Genomic DNA, 18,831 nt, shown 5'->3' on the forward strand with positions numbered 1-18,831 from the left:
ATAAGGCAAATTTTGGCTGCATAAGCTAATCTGCAGCTAAAATTGTTTGTTGGGATTCGTCATCTGCATTAAAAATTGAACCAAAATCAAAAATTTCATCAATTTTGGTACATTGGAACTGTTTTAAATAAGTGCGAATACATTAGCAAAAATCACCATCCTAGCGCCCCTCGATGGCACCTTGTATGGGAGCGAGCTGTCAATTTGTTAGTTTAGTGTCAAACAGTGAAGCTATTATTTTGCTTTGAATCTTGATTTAAACATCTAGATGAAAGTTCATGGGTTCGAAAAAATATCGTTGTGCTCAGAAAACAAAGCTCTTTCAGATGATGTATAAAAATCGATTTTTTTTTTCAAATTTAAAGAACTCAATTTCGAATTCTCTTTTTTATCAAGGAAAAATTTAACGTTTCACAACATAACGTAAATGTTGTTTACGAAAAATTGCGAAATTGCTGCCCTAATTGATCTTGTCAGTGGTAGGTACAGCTACCTTAGAATTAGGAATGATTCACCGTATCGACTTATTTTTCATCCTTCGATTTTAGGGATATTTTATAAAAAAAAACATTAAATATAATTTTCAATTTTTAATTATCTCACACCCAAGTTTTTAAGTCTTCAACGAAAATAAAACCCAATCTACCACAATAGCGAGTTACGCCCATGCGACGGGACGGGACATTCTGATGCAATATTTGACGACCGCCCTTTCCAGCACTATTTTCTCCAGCCAAAATTCTTTCAGTTCCAATTTTCACGCCAAAATCCGCTCCAAACAGTCCCGTTACGTAATTAAAGATCCCAGATGTTTGGCTCGGACAAAAAGGAACATTATTGCTCGGACCAAGAGTCCAAACGAGGGATGTGGAAGTGGATGAATGTTTCAGAGAGATTCAAACAATTTCGAACTGCGACCCACCTCGTCTCTAAATCAACCGAACTAAAACCGAAAACACGTAGCGCACCGAAATGTGATCATTTGAGGGCAGATATTGCCATTTTTATTCCATACGGAATCCAATAAAATCAATTTTTCTTTCCAAGTAGTGCCAGAGCTTTCGCGTGCAGACATATTTTTTTCCTTTTCTCTTCTTGCGCTATGTAGCTTGCTCATGGTCGACTCGATGCGGTGGTGGTGACTCGGTCGGCTCTGTGTCGGCTGCTGCTGAGCGAGTATAATCGACGATCGCACACTGTGCTGTGTGTATGGGTTTTGAAAATTTCGGTTCGGAGTGGTCAAAATTTCCCGCATAATCAATATCTGTCGCTCAATAATAAATTAAATAAAGTATGCAAATTCCCGCTTCACCTTATTGAGTCCGAGTCATGATTAGTTTGGCATTAGTGATGCATGATTAAATTCGAAATAATCACTTGTGATATAAATTTATCTTCTCAGTAAATATTAAATTTAATTCTTTTAGAATATTGTTATATAATCAAAAATGATTAAAATTCAATCAAAAAAGATTAAAGTTCAATCAAAAATGATTAAAATAGATTAAATAATCATTAACATTTATTCGAACAAGATAACTTTCAATTTAATCAACCATGATTAAGCTGCACACCAAATTATATTTTCATCTTCCGCAAAATGGTTTGCTGAAAATGATCCAGCAAAACGATTTTAGCTGAAACAACAGCTAACAACTTTTCAATTACTGAAAATCCAGTAATCAGTAGTTTTTGCCGGAAACCAGCAAATCAGGAACTGTCAAAAAGACTTGTGATTCTAGTTAATCAGTTAGACGACCGCCTACACATAAAATTATGCACAAAAAAAGGATTGTGTTTTAAAATTATAACTGGATTTTAACTGTTTGTAGAAGACTATACTATTTCGCATAATAATAGCGATAAGACAGGGGACGGAAATATTATCTTGTAACATATTGTAACCTTTTATTCTAGATAAATTTGGTAGAAAGATGGAGAAGATGTTTACGTGCGAATGGAGAAGAACTTGAAGATAATCAATAGTTTTGTGTAGAGTTATTTTAATAACGACTGAATAAATGAGGATTTAAGTGATTTCTCTAACTATTTGATGCATTGATTTCCTGTTTTTCTTATTAAAACGAGAAAAGCTTCTCTAATTGCGTTTTTTCTGAAATTCCAGCAAAATCAACCCTATATTTTTCAGCAACCTTCTGTCAAAAAATATTTGTTGGAAAACCAGCAAAATTTACTTTGCTGGGAGGATTGCTGGTTATACCATAGAGGTAACTCTAAGACCACTGGGTCCCGAAGAAAATCATTATTATTTTTGGCTCACTCAGTACCAGAACAACGGTCCCAAGCAGTCCCAAGCTATTTTACTCACCCCTGCATGTTCTGCATGAATCCACACACCCCTGATGTTATCTGTCAAACTTTGATAGCGAATCAAAACAAACATAGTGTAGTAATAGAATTTCAACTAGAATAGGGTACGTTAATCGTTTGCTTGGGACCAATAGGCTACTAAAGTGGTGAGCCAATTTAAAATCGTTGGTTTCGTATGTTAAATTGATTAAATTTTAAGCAAAATGAGAAAAGCTTAATTTAAAAGCGATGAGAAGCGCCTAACCATGTGATTACCTCTCACCCCAGCAGACCTGGGTTCAATCCCACTCGACGCCACTGGGATGTTCTGAGGGAAGTAAAGCCAACAATCAATACGAAACTATCGATTTTAAATTGGCTCACTACTTGACTAGCCTATTGGTCCCAAGAAAATCGATTAACGTACCCCATTCCAGTCGAGATTCTATGTTTGTTTTGATTCGCTATGAAAGTTTGACAGACAAAATGAGGGGTTCGTGGATTTTCCTATGTTTTGAGGGGTGCATCGATTAGCTTGGGACCGAAGATAGTACCAAAGCTGAGCCAAAAAGTTGAGCACGTTTCTTCGGGACTTTCTTGTCTTAGAGTATAAGCACAGACAAACAGACATAACACTCACAATCACATTCATCGCAAATAATGTTTAGTTGGGAATGTGCTTGCATTTTTCATGATGGCGCCACTGAAGCATTGAGCAAGCCACCACATTTCGAACTTATCAGTGATGCCAGTTCTTTTTCACGTCTAGTTAGTAGATGTCAGCTCTTGAAAACGATAAGTGGTCAAGGCATCCCACTGAAGACACATACCAACAATCAATACGAAAGTAACGATTTTAAATTGGCTCACTACTTGACTAGCCTATTGGTCCCAAGCAAACGATTAACGTACCCCATTCTAGTCGAAATTCTAGTACTACGCAATGTTTGTTTTGATTCGCTATGAAAGTTTGACAGATAAAATGAGGGGTTATTGGTTTTTCCTATGTTTCGAGGGGTGAATCGATTAGCTTGGGACCGAAGAGTGTACCAGAGCTGAGCCAAAAAATTGAACACATTATTTCGGGACCTTCTACCCTAATAAACGTGTACCATATACTGACGATATCTTAGATGGTGTGACCATACCACCACATAAAATTGGGATGATATCCCGAATTGGTGGTTAGGCGCATCTTATGGTTATTGTTTATGCGGGTAGTCTTAGAGTTACCTCTATGCACATACCACACCTGACGAATACAAAAAAAAAGTTGTTGAATATTACATCAAAACTGCTGCACATTAGTCATTCCGTTCCTATCATTACGTTGTACGATGTACACAGAATTCGAGAACAAATCATGTTGATGACTGTAATATTCTATCAACTTTTACCAGTTATTGATGGTCAATACTTCACCATGAATATCATTGATTGATACATATTACATTGACACATCTACATTTAGAAAGGGCACTAAAAAGTGATGCATTACCTCGTTTAAAAACTTGTTTCCAACAAAAGAAAAAGCACAATAAACAAACAAAACAAATCCCTAAAAAAAAGGCTTAGTTTCTGTGAATTTTTCCTATGGATCCGTATTTCTGCAGAATTCAATCAATTCTATAGATATACGGAAAATTTCGTAGACCCGACATCACTGACTTCCATTTGTTTTGTTTTTATTCAACACAGCTGACGCGTTGACCGAACGAGGGAAAAGCAACTAGTGAAAAAATTGCATGAACGAGGGATGCTCCGGTTGCAAAACAATGCTTGGGAATGTGGATGATAGATGGTGCTAGCATAGAGGTAACTCTAAGACCACTGGGTCCCGAAGAAAATCATTATTATTTTTGGCTCACTCAGTACCAGAACAACGGTCCCAAGCAGTCCCATTTCACTCACCCCTGCATGAATCCACACACCCCTGATGTTATCTGTCAAACTTTCATAGTGAATCAAAACAAACATAGTGTAGTAATAGAATTTCAACTAGAATAGGGTACGTTAATCGTTTGCTTGGGACCAATAGGCTACTAAAGTGGTGAGCCAATTTAAAATCGTTAGTTTCGTATTGATTGTTGGTGCTAGCTGTGTATCTGTCAGATACTGTTGCTGTGTATCTGTCAGATTTTCACTTCACCGGAGGTGTAAACTGATCGATTTCATTTCACGTGAACTGTGAACTGCGAAAAGAGAAAATTGGAATGTGTTCCACAAACATTCCGATCTGCATTGGAAGCCATCGTCCACAGATAAGCTCACCGCATCTGCCGAAACAATGGATCTCCTGTGGTTGTTCCGCTGGATAAAGTCCAAATGGGGACTTCAAACGGAATGTCTCTAACGGCCAAGAATGGCGTTGCGTTAGACCATCGGGTCAAAATCGAATTTCACTAGTAGGGCACCATATTGTAATTGTAATTGTAGCAAGGAGTAAGTCACTCAGCATATATTCGGCACAGCTTGGGCACCTCCATTGGCACACCTTCGGAACAATTTCGTAGGCATCGGATTGTTCATGAAATAAAATGGGAGCACTGCTGGATAGCTGTCATTGAAATTGTTCACAACATTATAGTACGTGTACGTGACTGTGTATTTCAGAAACATACTCTAATCTCGACTCTAATTTAATATACTACATACTTAATCTAGCTCGGTAAAATCTCCAGCAGCCGATTACCTCGGCATTTATTTTTGCTGATATCTCTGCAAAATATCTGTTTGTTAGCTGATAAGGGAAATGGCTCTGATGTTGGCCTATGGATCTAAGATTGGGCCCATCACTGCTATTTATCAATTTTATCTAGATGAACGCGTCATTGGGACGGTACTTATGGATAATTTTGGTTGCTATTGAAAATTTAGTCGATTCTTGAATTTATATATGGGCCCAAATTAGGGGCATTTAGGCTGACATTACATCCATTTCCCCTATATCAGCAAAATGCTCTCGGCGAAAAAATTTAAGTGTGTAGAGGAACTCAGACCAGCAATTCACTTCTCGGTTCACATTTAAATTCAAAATGTAGGCTTCCTAGGGCTATCGATTGCTATCGATGCTGGTCACAAGCCTTTCAGCTACTAAGCAAATGGAGTTTACTACAAACCGGAATGCAAGAACAATTTGGATGGATTGGATCAATGCAGTGGTGGCGTTTAAATGCGGAAAACTCAAAGTAGAAGATTACTGGCTAATCAAGAACTCCTGGTTCAAACACTGGGGCAACGATGGATATGTTTTGATGGCGGTGAAGCGTAACAACTATGACCTTATCACCGATGCGACGTATGTAAATTTGAAGTAAGATTGCTGTTTGAATTAGAATTAAAGCTCGCAGTGGTTATATGCCCTAAAGGCCCAAACGCAATGTGGGCGGAAGCGGAACGGAAACGGAAACTTTGACAGTTATCACAAATGACATCAAGATGCCTAACCGAAGTCGATTTGGTTCTAACTAGTGTTCAATCCGACAAGTAGGCTTATTCAGATCGGGCTTTTCTGCTGCCGCTGCCGTTCCACTTCCGCTGTCATTGCGCTTGGGCCTTAAGTATCGTTTCCCATTTATAATAGCCCATGTCATATTAACTACAGTCAAAATTCAACATTTGCAACATTTGAAATTTACCTGAAACGTTTGAGTTTTATTGTATATTCTAAAATTAAACATGAACAAAAATTGAGCACATAATATGTTTTGTCAGTTTCAAGCAACTGGTTTCAATCCGCTGTGATTGAATCCGCTTTTAGTGTAATCTTCTCAACCACAACAAAAGATGCGTACACCGCCGGATAAATTTTAGCCTTCTGTCCGAGCTTCTGTCAGTTGACCCAACTAACTAATCGAATTCGTTACTAGGGCCGAGGTGGTGGCCCAACCAGCGAATTTCGACTGTACACCACATTTCCTGTTGAGAGTATATTTTGAAATCAGAATAATCCACTTTTAATTTCAACACTGCAACTTTTTTAATTTGACTGTACCTACTACAATTCATTCTGAAAGTTTCAGCTTTTAAAACTAGAGAGCGGACAATTTTTGAGTTGAGAGTTGATAGATTTTTGTTTTGAATGCTACCTAACTTTCTACCAAAAAGAACCAAAAACTTTCAATTCTACCCAGGTGACCGTCATTTCGACTAGAAGTGACGTTTTCGTGCTACAATGTATTGAAAAATTTCAATCCAAAATGACCGCATTTTTGCAAAAATGTAAATGATTTGCAATAACTAACAATTATACAAAATTTATTAAAAATTAGAGAAGGTCGAACTGGAACTACTTGCATAATATTTATGATTATGATATTGTTGGCTTGTCGGTCAAATTGGACACCGGAAAACCCCACACGCGATACTTTATTTTACTCTCGTGCTGTACGTTAAAAATAATAATCAGCGCAACATTATCATCTAAAAGAACTTATTATCTCGATATCTTATAAAGGGTTGAAAGAAAGCAACATTCTTATACATGGTTACCATAACGGGGCCCACTAACATGATCATTTTCATACAAAATTACAAAACACCACGCGCCACGCATCGCCAACGTCCGCTTCGAACCGGCTTCCAATTTTGACCACCATTCAATTCCAACTTTACCCACTGTTCCACGTCTGTCGCTTATCGGATCGACTCTCGACGAACTGCGCGCTGCACTCTCCTCGTCGAGTGGTCGACGAAATCGCACAAACTTTTTGACCATATCGATTTCGAGAGGGTGTGCCCCATCTGCGAGCTCTGGACGACGGCCCATCCGATTCGATTGCTACCGTCGGAAAAGTGCGATTGTCATTCCGGTCGGTTGCTAGGAAGTGTGTCCACTGAACGGGGTGGTAAATTTCCGGTGAAATGGAACTGCTTCGGGGGATGCAGTGGGGTAAAAATTTCGCATTGGTCGATTCGTCCAGAAACTTCCTGCGGGTACAGTCTCTCGCTCTTGCACGACGGTCGACGTCGAAGAAAATGTTGATCGATTGAGGTGGCGGCCAGTGGCGCCGTCACGCGTTCGTCAGCTCGAGTCGAGGGTCGTCCGCGGTCGACGCGTCACGTGAACAAACTTTTTCTTCTTTTCGACCAAATCGCGCAGTGTTGGTCGATTTTTCCCGTGTGCGATGGGCCGATCGGGGGAGAGCGACAGCGAGGAGTCGACGGAGAGAGAGCACGGTGAGAGAAGTTGGTGAAGCAAAACGCAGCAGCACGGCAAGCAAAAGCAGGCAGTCGATTCGGTCAGTCAGTATAGTGAGTGAGAGCGAATCCGCAGCCAGCCAAAAGCAAAAGCAGCGCTCCTCCTTGTGTGTGCCAGAGACTCTTGTGTGTCACAGCAGCGACGATTCAGGCAGGCAGCAGCTAGAGCACAGGCCCCAGCACAGCACCACAGCAGCAGAAGGAAGAGTGTGTGTTGTTCGTTCGCCTCATCAAACAGCCGCCATTTTGACTTGTTCGCGACTTTGGTTTGGTGGAAAGGTTTTTTCGCTGGACGTTCCGTGGCCGATTTGGCGTCCCGGAGTGGCACTAGGTGGGTCTGGGCCGGGTTCAATCGACGCGCGCCGGCATCCCCGACCGTTTAAGGCCAGTTCCGGGGGTAGGTCCGGTAGTAAAATTTCCGAAAAATCGCGATCGAAATTTTGTACCTAATTTTCTTCTCGTCGACACTGGACCGACACCATTGCTTGTGCTGTGTGAGCGCTCACCGATGTCGGACGCACATCGGGCCACTTCCGAAGACTGCGACGTCGACGGTGAAGAGAAATACGACGAAAGCAGCAGCAGCAGCATAGAAATCGAAAAGCAGTCGAGAGAGTCGCGCATTTTGAGGGAAACATTTTTGCGGAGTTAAAAATTGGCCGTGGACAAATTGTGTGTATTTTCGGGAAAATTTCCGGATCAGAAAATTTTTCAATTTCCATCCAGTGACTTTTGGAAGCCCAAGTTCGCAAACAGCAGTGTTGTCTCGGATCGGAGTGAAAGGAAAATCGTTATCATTGCCGGATCACGTACGTCCTAATAAATAAGACTCAAGAGTGCGGTTCCCCGGGGTAGGGCCCCGAAGATGTGGCCATTCAGTGTGTACGTTCGCCGGAGGGCCACCAAGAAGAAAATTCTTTAAATCTATCGTCATTTCGGTCCGGGGCGGAAAAGCAGTTCCGATTCCACCCGGATCAATCAGTGCGCGCGTGTGTTTACGTTTTTGTCTCCCAGTGGTGGATCGCTCGCTCGCAGCAGCAGAAGCAATCGCTGTCAAAAAGTGACAGCGCCAAAATAATTCGCGAATAAACAAACAAAAAAAAAGGCCAGGCGCGTTTGGTTAACAGAGCAACAACACTGATAATTATTTTTTAACAGTAATGTCCACTGCGAAATATTTACAGGCGGATTGTGACGTTCTTTCCACCAGCTTGTTGTTTACACCGTTTGGGGCCGATCGCCGTCGTCGTCGTCGTCGTCACAGTCAGTGTTTATATTGTGCATGTTTTTCGATCGATTCGAGCCGCGGCGACAACAACGGTAGTGTTCTAGTACTAGCAGCGGAAGAAAATAGTATCAACCATCAGAATGCCAGAAAAGATGAAAGCAGAGACAGTGAAAGAGTGCGTTGTTTTTCGTTGTGGAAAGAGGAAAGTGAAACCGAGTATTGGCGGTCGTAGTGAACAGCAGAAGTAAATTTTGGTCTAACAAAACTGTGTGCTCGAAGGAAGCGCAATCCAAAGGATTAATCTCTTCGGGAGTGTTCGAGAGTAGTGTTTTTTTTTTCGATCTAAACGGAGGAGCGCAAGTGCATTTTTTTTTCTTGTTTTAGTTGTATCGTGTCGCGCGCGGTGGTAAACAATGGCCGATCACATGGAGGAACCACCGCTGAAGCGGGCCAAGATGCGAGATGCGTCCGGTAAGTTTCCAGATTGTTTTCCTGTTCGAAGTTGGTCCTTGATGGATGGAGGAGCAGCTCGATTAGTTCGGTTCCCGTTCCCGATCGGACGGACGTCTTTCTGGTTGCGCTCCTGTGATTGCTGATCTGCCTGTGGGAGTGTGAGTGTGAGTGCGAGCGCGAGCGCGAGCGAAAAAGGCGACGTGTGTTTTAACACGCTCTCGGGGAGTGGAATGAACGGGAGATGGAGCGATTCGCTCGCGCTCACCTGTTTTGTGTTGATAGTCGCAGCAGCACAGAAGCAGCCGACATTGCACTCATACACTCGCACGCGCAGCTTGAACAGGTTGTGTGCGAGAGCACGAGCACGGTGCGAGTTTTGGAGGGGAAATGGGAGAGTGAGTTCCTTCGCGGTGTTCATTCGCATGGAGCTCAAGTGCCTCAGATTGTGATTGGATGTTGATGTTGATGGTCGAGGCTTAGGATGGTGGGACAGGGAGATTTTTTTTTTTCAAAATCTCGTTGATAACGTTTTTGAGTCGTAGTTCGGAAAAGCAGCCGTCTCTCAGTGGATTGAGGAATATTGTGAATTTGAATGCATTTCATAGAGATTGAAAAAACGCATCTGTTTCTTCTAGCATTCTTGTGTTGATGGAGATCCGCTGTTCAAGAAGTCGTATTAACTCGCAACCCACAATGCATGGGTATTTTCGGAGAATGCGATCACAAAGTGTAAGGATCTTATAAATTTAGCCAAAATCAGTTTTAACATGATTGGAAACCCTGTAATCCTCAGGGAATTCTACTTTTCCTTGAAAAACCTGGAATTCTCAGGGAATTTTTAAATAAATATATGCATTTTGTAATACAATCAATAATAGATCATCGGAGCAGATTTATCTCCAGTAACAACATTAATTTTAAACTTCAGTGGATTTGTTTGCAGGTTCTGGAGCCTAGGTATTTTTCACAGATTTTAAACTTGAACATTTTTTTTAAATACTGGATTTAAAAATAATTATACTTGCCTTCCTGGGATGAGGACAAATATTTATGATGTTGGACATAAATAAATTAAAAAAAATCCTGCAAAATGTTCAAGGATCATAACATTGAATTAATTAATTGCATAAAGAACATGATGATAATTTTTCGGGAACCTATTCCAAGAGAGTTCTGGGAAGAATTATTGTGAGGAAAACATCAAGTGAAATCTGCTTTTTGAAGTTTCGAGTAGAGTTCCAAGAAACAAGAAACCCTGAATTAGAAATTCTGAGGAAAGATTGGAAGAGAATTCTGAGGATTATTTTAAGATAATTCCTAGGAGAACTGCAACGCAATTCAAAGGAGAAATCTATGAAAATTCTGAGGAAGAAAAGGAATCCAGAGCACAATTCCTCTGGGAGTTTTCGGGGAATACTCGAGGGGGTTATGCTAAGGAGAATTGCAATTAAAGCTGCGCACAATTAAGGGAGATCTTCAAAATAATTTGGTAAAGGATCCCAAGTTTTAACTTGAATGCTAAACGCATTTTGAGGAAAATTCGAAGGGATTTGTGAGGAGAACCTAGGAGAACTTCAAACTTGTGAGTTGAATTCCATGCAACGGAGAAAAAATCATGAAATTAATTCATTTAAAATTCTGAAAATAATTCCAGAAGCAAATTGATGGAATACTCGAACGAAATTCAACCGCAAATTTGATTTGTACCTTAAAATATGTTTAGTTTTGTCTTTATTAACCGAATTGTATTAATAAAAAAAGTTCAATACATTGAATATTTCATTCTCGAAGTTCTTTACTTTCTCTTAGTACGAGATACCAAAAATTAATTGTCTCATAGTTTAATAAATTTGTCTAGTAAAAGACCTTCTCAATTTTTATAAATGATTGCAATGAGAATCCTAAAAAAAAAAATCTAATTCACATACATTTGAGTTTTGGTTAATTTCGATACATCAAAAGTTGTTTGATAGCCTAACTTTGTTGGTTTAAGAACCTTGAGAGCTTTTCGTGTCACAGAATCTAGAAAACTTCTCCATTCCTTACCACGGCATTCTCCTCAGAATTACATAAAAGTTTTCCTCGCAATTTTTTTGAAATTCTTACCATAATCATTTAGGAAATATTCTCAGGATTCTCCTGCTCTAGGAATTCACCTGAGGTTTCCCAAAGTATTGTCTCAAAATTATTTTGGAATTTACAGCAGAATTCTTTGGGATTGTTTCTCAGAATTCTTCTTAAAATCCCTTGAGAGAATTTCCTTTCTATTATTCTGAGAATTCGATTTCTTTAAAATTCTTCTCGAAATTCGCTTGTAACATTTTTCTGGATCTTTCTGGAATGCTTCTCAGAATTCTTTGGAAATTTGCTCAACAATCTCTTCGAATTGCTCTAGATTTTCCTGGATTTTGCCTCACAATCCCCGTAATAGTCTCTTCAGAGCTATCTTGGAATTTATCTTGATTGCTTCTTAAAAATTTCTTGAAACACTTCTGAAAATTACCTGGAACATCTTCTCAAATTTTATATTTTGTGGGGTCTGGTAAAGTTCAAGAATGTGAAAAACTAGTCTAGTCTCAAAATATCGAAATTTTTCAGTCCGAGGTTCCAATGATTTTACATGGATCTTTTTTTGTTTTTCGTAATAAATTTCCAAGTTCAATTTATCATCCGGTGCAACGATCCACCTGGACTTCGAAAAACTTACATGTAATCAGGTCAAATTTAAAAATACTGAGACACAAATTTTTAAATTTTCGATCATATGAATACTAATTTATTTAAATTATAGAACAAAATGTCACAATTATTTTTACCGTATGTCTTCTTCTTCTTCACATTTCAAGCTTATAGCTTATTAGCGTATTCCGTGCTCTCAACTTAAAGCGAATTCGTTTATTATCGGACGAAGTGTGAAACCTCAACCTGAGCAATCTTGATACCCGATCCAGGTTGGAACTGAAAAAGAAACGAATTCGCTATTAGCACTTCCACAGTTATTAATTGAGAGGATGAGAAGGAAAGGGGTGTAAGTGACTATGATCGATTTAGCTGCAAACACATTCCTTGATTCGTGTGCCATTCTGGATGCCAGATGAGAACCTCCCTTATTAAACTATGTGGCAGAAATAGCGCCAAATCTGTTTATAAAGCTGTGCCTATCAAAAAAGAAAGTCGATGAAGAGAATCGATCATACCATTTTTGCATCAGTATAATTTTGTGGCAAGTACAATCATACTCTATGCCAAGGAAAGTCGAGAAATTTTCCAACCCAAGTCTTGTAGCAGGTCACTTTTTAGTGACGGTCACTATTTTGAAGCCAGTCACTAAAAAGTCACTTTTTACACAAAAAAGTCACTAAAGTCACTATTTCCCTAAAAATAGTCACTAAAGTCACTTTTTCACTACTAAAATAGAGTAAAATTTAGAATATCAACAAAATATTTAAATTGAGTACTTAGCACTAAGAAAGTCTGAAGTAGTTTTTTCAAGATATACAAAACTGTTAAAAAAATTGCAAAGTTTAACCAGGGTGACCAGTGAACCGTAAAACGTTAGAACACCAGGAAAACTATTGGGAAATGCCTTCAATTTCTATTAAAAATAGGGGAAAATATACCTCCTTCCCAGAAAATAAATTGTGAACATTGGAAACATACCAAAGGTATTTGTCTGTGATAGATTTTCAAAAGTCTTTCAAGGATGATTAAGAACTTTAAAAAATCCAAAGTAAACTTTAAGAGAATTTTAAAGGATTCTAGGGATGACACCAAGATATATCAGAAAAGAATATCAAAGTACAGACGACGAAAATCTCATGTAAAATTAACTGCTCTGAGGACCAATTTCTTCATCTCCGCTTAAATCTTAAGCCAGGATTACCTATATAGTTAAACTTGGCTTAACACATACGAGCGTCGCTTTTGAATATTGTTTAAATTATTAGAGACGCAAAATTCAGCTCCGAAACAAGTTTGGAAATACAGTAATGCCCCGTTTTAGTCGCCCCATGATGAATTTAGGGCTAAAAAAAACGGGACACTGACAAAATCGGGACATTTTTTTTTTCGCTTAATTTTTTAACAAAATATCTTCAAATGCTGTTTGATAATGCAAGATTTATGTTTTAGGAATCATTCAATATATACGAGCCCATTTAAAGGGGCGGGGGGAGCTGGAATTTCAAACTTTTTGTAAGTGTCATATAAGAAAAGACATTCTTACATTGATGGTGTGGAGGGGGGGCGGTTGCATAAATGGACTTAGGTAAGAATTGAATGGCCACTCAATGCATATGTGGTTAAATTTTCTGGAAGAACAACAATAATAATACATAGTGCATAATAAAGACTTGCATATGTCCCATGGACGCCATATTAAAATTCTCTGAATGAAATTTGTAAAGATTTTCACACACACACACACACACACACACACACACACACATACATACACTCAAACAGCCGTGCTATTCTGCTCCCAAGAAGGGTGACACCTTCTTGAAATATGGCGAGTGGGCTAATAGTGCGGCTGTCCCTGTCCCGGTAAAACTTTGGCAGGCCTCCGGATACGTTCAAAACTCGTCACCAATTGGTGATTGGTGAGTAGTAGGCTCAGATGTAACATTACTGACTTACGCCTATTTGGCTCTGAAAACGGCCCCCATGAAGGACCGTGTCAACCATAGCATGGCTTCCCTGCTTGCATAGATAACCATGGGATCACGATAGGAGACTACATACAAAGAGTGGAGATAGCCCGGAGGGGGAACCCATCAGAATGGAGAAAAAAACAAAAAAAAATATGAAGGACGACGGCAACACGCCAGACAGTGAAAACGGAGGAGCGAACGTGTTCGCAAGAAGCGGAAAGCTGCAGAGATCACCAGCGTCAAACCAGGTGACACAGCGAGTTCCAGTAGTAGCATACCCCAAGTGGAACAGCATGGACCCCAAAGAGAGCAGCTAGGTGCGGTGCCATGCCAAATATTCACACCGAAATCCAGCAGTGGCAAACAGCAAGAATTGCAGCTTGGGAGAACCAAAATGACGGAGGTTAGGAGGAAGATCGATGAACTCTATGTGTTCGTGAAGGATAATAACAACATACACAAGGAGGTCAAGCTACTAGCGACGATCATCAAATCCGGCATAACTGTGGCAGATCGGGAACTGCAAGAATGGAGAAGAAGAGCTGAAGCGGCCGAAAAGGCTCTGCTTGAGGCCAAGGAGAATGCAATGCTGGCTGAAGCGCAGGAGACGCTGAAGGGACCAACTAACCCAGGTCCGGAGAAAAGAGATAGGGAAACGCCATGAGACGAAGAGGACCCCAAAAACACAAGGACGACGAATACGGGGACAAGGAGCAAGAAGATGGAGAAGACAGTGATTGGCGTTAAGTCGAAAACCAGAAGGAGAAGAGGAAAAAACTGAAGGAAGAGGAACAAAGGAAGAAGGAAAAGAAGAATGAAGAGAAAGAGAAGAAGAAGAAGACGGAAGAAGGAAGTCAAGAAGAAGGAAAACCCCAGGCATCGTAGGGAGAGAAGTAAGGGCGACGCTCTGGTTATCGAGGCGAAAGACAAAACGACATACGCAGCACTCCTCCGGAAAGTGAGAGAGGATCCGGAGTTGAAGCAACTAGGCGAGAACGTGGTGAAAACCAGGCGCACCCAGAAAGGCGAGATGCTCTTCGAGCTGAAGAAGGACTCGTCGGTGAGGAGTTCAGCCTTCAAGGAATTCGTCGAAAAATTTTCGCTCCACAGTGTTCAAACGGCTTCAAATCAGGTCCTGATTAGCCTCCGAAAGTTTAAACTCATTTGATAAGAAATTGACTTGGCACAAACCATTTGAAGTTTATATGGAAATTACAATGGGAAAACAAAACTTTTTGTTCATTGTTTTTTAGCCTTTTTCCATATTGCACTGTTAACAAATTCTATTGCTATTCTTGTGGGAATTTTTATCAGCTACAACTTTGCAGATAATCGTTTTTCAGTCAAAGGTTAAATTAAATAGTTATTAATTGTTTAAGAGATTGATAATCTTATGGCAAGATTAAGCAACTGTATTGTGAGCAACACTGTATTCTGCAGTGTTACATAGTAGCCATGATTTTTGTGTCCTATTCAACGCCTCAGAAACACCAATGTTGCCTGCTGAACAGATGATTGAGCATAATCATAAGACATCAGTGACTTGAATCATTAATAATTTTTGTTCCTTACATTTGATCGAAAAGTGGTCTTGAACAAAGTTGTAACTGAAAAAATTTTCAACAGGCTCAGCTATCATTTTCTAAAGTAGAATGAACTGGTGAATTTTGAGATCGATATGAACCAAAATTATGGTTTCTCCATAGTAATTCCCATATAAACTTCAAATGCTTTGTGCCAAGTCAGTTTCTCACTAAATGAGTTCAAATTTTGGGAGGCTAATCAGGGTCCAATTTGGAACCGTTTGAGCTCTGTGGAGCGAAAATTTAGAATTTTGCATCAGTCTAGTGGTCAGTATGCCCCCTGAAAGCTATCTCTCGGGTTACCAAGCAAATGGAGAGATACTTTAAGTGCATGAACTTTGGTCACCAGGCGAGAAACTGCAAAGACCCTGATAGATCGGAGCTGTGCAGGAAATGCGGAGAGAAGGGGCACGTTGCTAAAGACTGTATGAAGCAACCGAGGTGCATGCTCTGCAGAAAGGAGGACGGAAACGGTCATAAGACGGGAAGTTTCAGATTCCCAGCTTACAAAAAGGCGATAGCGGGCCAATAGTATATCTCCATTACATAGTGACCATCAGGCGATTAGGTACAGCTTTGGCCAACGGATACCTACGGCAATGTGGAAAACGAAAGTAAGCAAGCGGAGGTGGAAGACGAAGGCATTCGACAAGGATCTCATAATTTCCAACTAGCCCCTCAACCCCCCTCCCCCTGCTTTGATCTTGCCACCACCGCACATTTAATTCTCAATTCAAATTCAATTCAATCTCAAAGGAATTCTGAGAAGAGTTTCAAAGTTATTCTGTGTTGGATTTTTGTTTTGAGAACTCTGAGAAAATACTATGGGAATTCTACGGAGAATACGAATTGAATTTTCAATTTAATGCAGAGGAGAAGTCCAAGATTATTATAAGCAGAAATTTATGTAATTTCTGTGGTTACTTGCATGGGAATTTTAAGGAGAATTCAAATTAATTTAAAATGCATTTATGGAAGGAGTCTTCAGAGAGTTCCTTGAAGAATCAATAAAAAATCGAAAGTAACCTACTTTAACTAATCATGTGTTATTACTCCATGCGTGAATTTAACGATTTGCACAGTCGGAGATACTTAACGTCAAATATCAGACTTAACGTGGACATTTCATACGATAGATGAGGAGTTATAGTACGGCAGTGTGAAAATTGTATATACAAAGTAGAAAGCGAGCAAAGAACAATTTTGAGGAAAATACGAATCGAGTAGTTGTTTACGTCACGTTACGTTTACGTGTGAAACAATCGATAGAACTGTTTCTGCACAACGGATGAGCTTGGTAAAGAAGATGATCTACCTGATTCGCTCTTTGTTCGCTTTCTACTTTCTATACACAAATTTCACACTGCCGGAACTATCAACTCTTTGCTATCATCTCCTCATCTATCGTATAAAATGTCCACTTTAATTCTGATATTTGATGTTAAGCATTTCCAACTACGAGAATAATCTATTTCCAAGAATTTTGTTGATTGTTCTACAAAGAATTTCAAGAATGCAATATTTTTTTTTTTGAAAAGCTTATTTGCCTCGAATTTAAGAGAAGGGGAATTATTCTGAAAAAAGTTCTCGAGATCATTCTGAAGAAATTCTATGAAAAGTTCTAAGTGAATTATCAAAGTTATCTATCTAGATATATCAAAGTTCTAAAGATTTCGAACGCAGAATCAACTTCAAGATCGTAAAAAAATGGGAATTACTATTTGCTAGTCATCATAAGCAAAAGTAAATTATTGAAATCACTTCAAATGCTCTTCACAGGAGATTCCGTTGTGAGATTCGATTAAATGAGAGGAATTTATGAAATTTTGATTTTAAGTTTAAGCTTAAGAGCCGTATTTGAATTTCTAAGTTACCATATAAATGGTTACTTATTAAATTTTTACAAGTCACTATTTCCGTAATTTTAGTCACTAAAGCCACTACTATTATATCGCATCAGCACTACCAGCCCTGCCAACCCGAAAAAATCCTACACCGAACCGGGAATCGAACCCAGCCACCTCCAGCATGGTCTTGCTTTGTAGCTGCGCCTTTACCGACTGAGCTAAGGGAGGCCCATTTACCTTATGTAGCTTATATGAAACCGGTGATTTAATTTCTTAAATTCAGTGACCATGCTGCATCTAATGTTTGAGGAAAATTCCAAGGAAATCCAAAGAGGAGTTTCAAGGGAATTCCTAGAGATGCATTCCATGGTAATTCCAGCGATATGTTTTTAAGAATTCAAAGGAGAGCTCCAAAAGAATTCAGAGGAAGATTTCAAAGAACCTATGGGATCATTCCACGAGAATTCGGAGCAGATGTGAAATGGAATTCCGAGGATAATTGCATGGGAATTTCTAGAGAGAGGTCGAGGAGTAGTCCAATTGAATTTTCAGGAGATTTTGCCAGGAGATTTCCAAATAATGCTGCAAGAATTTTTAATAATTTTAAGAGAATTCTTTCAGTGATCTTCGGGAAGATTTGCAGGTTCAAGAATATTATGGAGCAAATTGTAAGGGAATACAGTTAAGATGAACTCTAAGGATGATTCGAAGGAAATTCATCAGAAAATACTTAAGAAACCATGTAAAGAGTTCCAAGAGTATCAAGATGATTTAATTATAGATTTGTTTTTCAAGATCCTGTTAAAAAAAAATAAAGCCAAAATCCAGGGTACAGGACAGGTAGCAGGTCACTTCTTAGTGATTTGGTCACTATTTTGAAGCCAGTTACTAAACAGTCACTTGTTATACCAAAAAGTCACTTTTCACTACTAAAATAGAGTGAAATTTAAAAATATCAACGAAATGTTTAAGTTGAGTAGTTCTAAACGTTAGAACACTAGGAAAACTATTGGGAAATGCCTTCAATTTTAATTAAAAATCATCGGGGAAAATATACCTCCTTTCCCAAAAAATAAATTGTAAACCTTGGAAACTTTCCAAAGTTATTTGTCTGTGACAGATTTTCAATAGTCTTTCAAGGATGATTAAGAACTTTAAAGAATTCAAAGTAAATTTTAAGAGAATTGTAAAGGATTCTAGGGATGACACCAAGATATACCAGAGAAAAATACCAAAGTACAGACTACGAAAATCTAATGTAAAATTAAGTGCTCTGAGGACCGATTTCTTCATATCCGCTCAAATCTTAAGCCAGGTTTACCTATATAGCATCGCTTTTGGTTATTGTTTAAATTATTAGAGACGCAACATTCAGCTCCGAAACAATTTTGGAAATAATTCCAATATAATTGAGAGTGCATTTTAACGAGAGTTCTGAGAAGAATTCTATGATGATTGGATGAAGATTCTAGGTCCAATTCTAATAAGAATTCAAAATTAGTTCTGAAATTTTGCTTAAAAGAGCTCTGCTGAAAATTCCATGTAAATCCCGTGAACTC

At 39.1% G+C, this 18,831-nt stretch overlaps 1 protein-coding gene across 3 annotated transcripts in view; it reads left to right on the plus strand.

Annotated features, from left to right (window-relative positions):
• The first annotated feature begins 7,520 nt into the window (after window positions 1–7,520).
• The window catches only part of nej (nejire), a 75,582-nt gene continuing 64,271 nt past the window's right edge, over window positions 7,521–18,831 (plus strand). For 2 of the 3 annotated variants that reach the window (XM_065219268.1, XM_065219270.1), the window contains exon 1: window positions 7,521–9,208. In XM_065219268.1, the coding sequence (XP_065075340.1) occupies window positions 9,151–9,208 (58 nt within the window). In that variant the 5' untranslated portion in view covers window positions 7,521–9,150. The remainder of the gene's footprint in view (window positions 9,209–18,831) is intronic. The other variant, XM_065219271.1, reaches the window with a different exon arrangement.

The sequence above is a fragment of the Ochlerotatus camptorhynchus genome, unplaced genomic scaffold (assembly GCF_037179485.1).
Source record: "Ochlerotatus camptorhynchus isolate MF236.1 unplaced genomic scaffold, CSIRO-AGI_Acam_v1.1 ptg000102l, whole genome shotgun sequence".
Lineage (NCBI taxonomy): Eukaryota > Metazoa > Arthropoda > Insecta > Diptera > Culicidae > Ochlerotatus > Ochlerotatus camptorhynchus.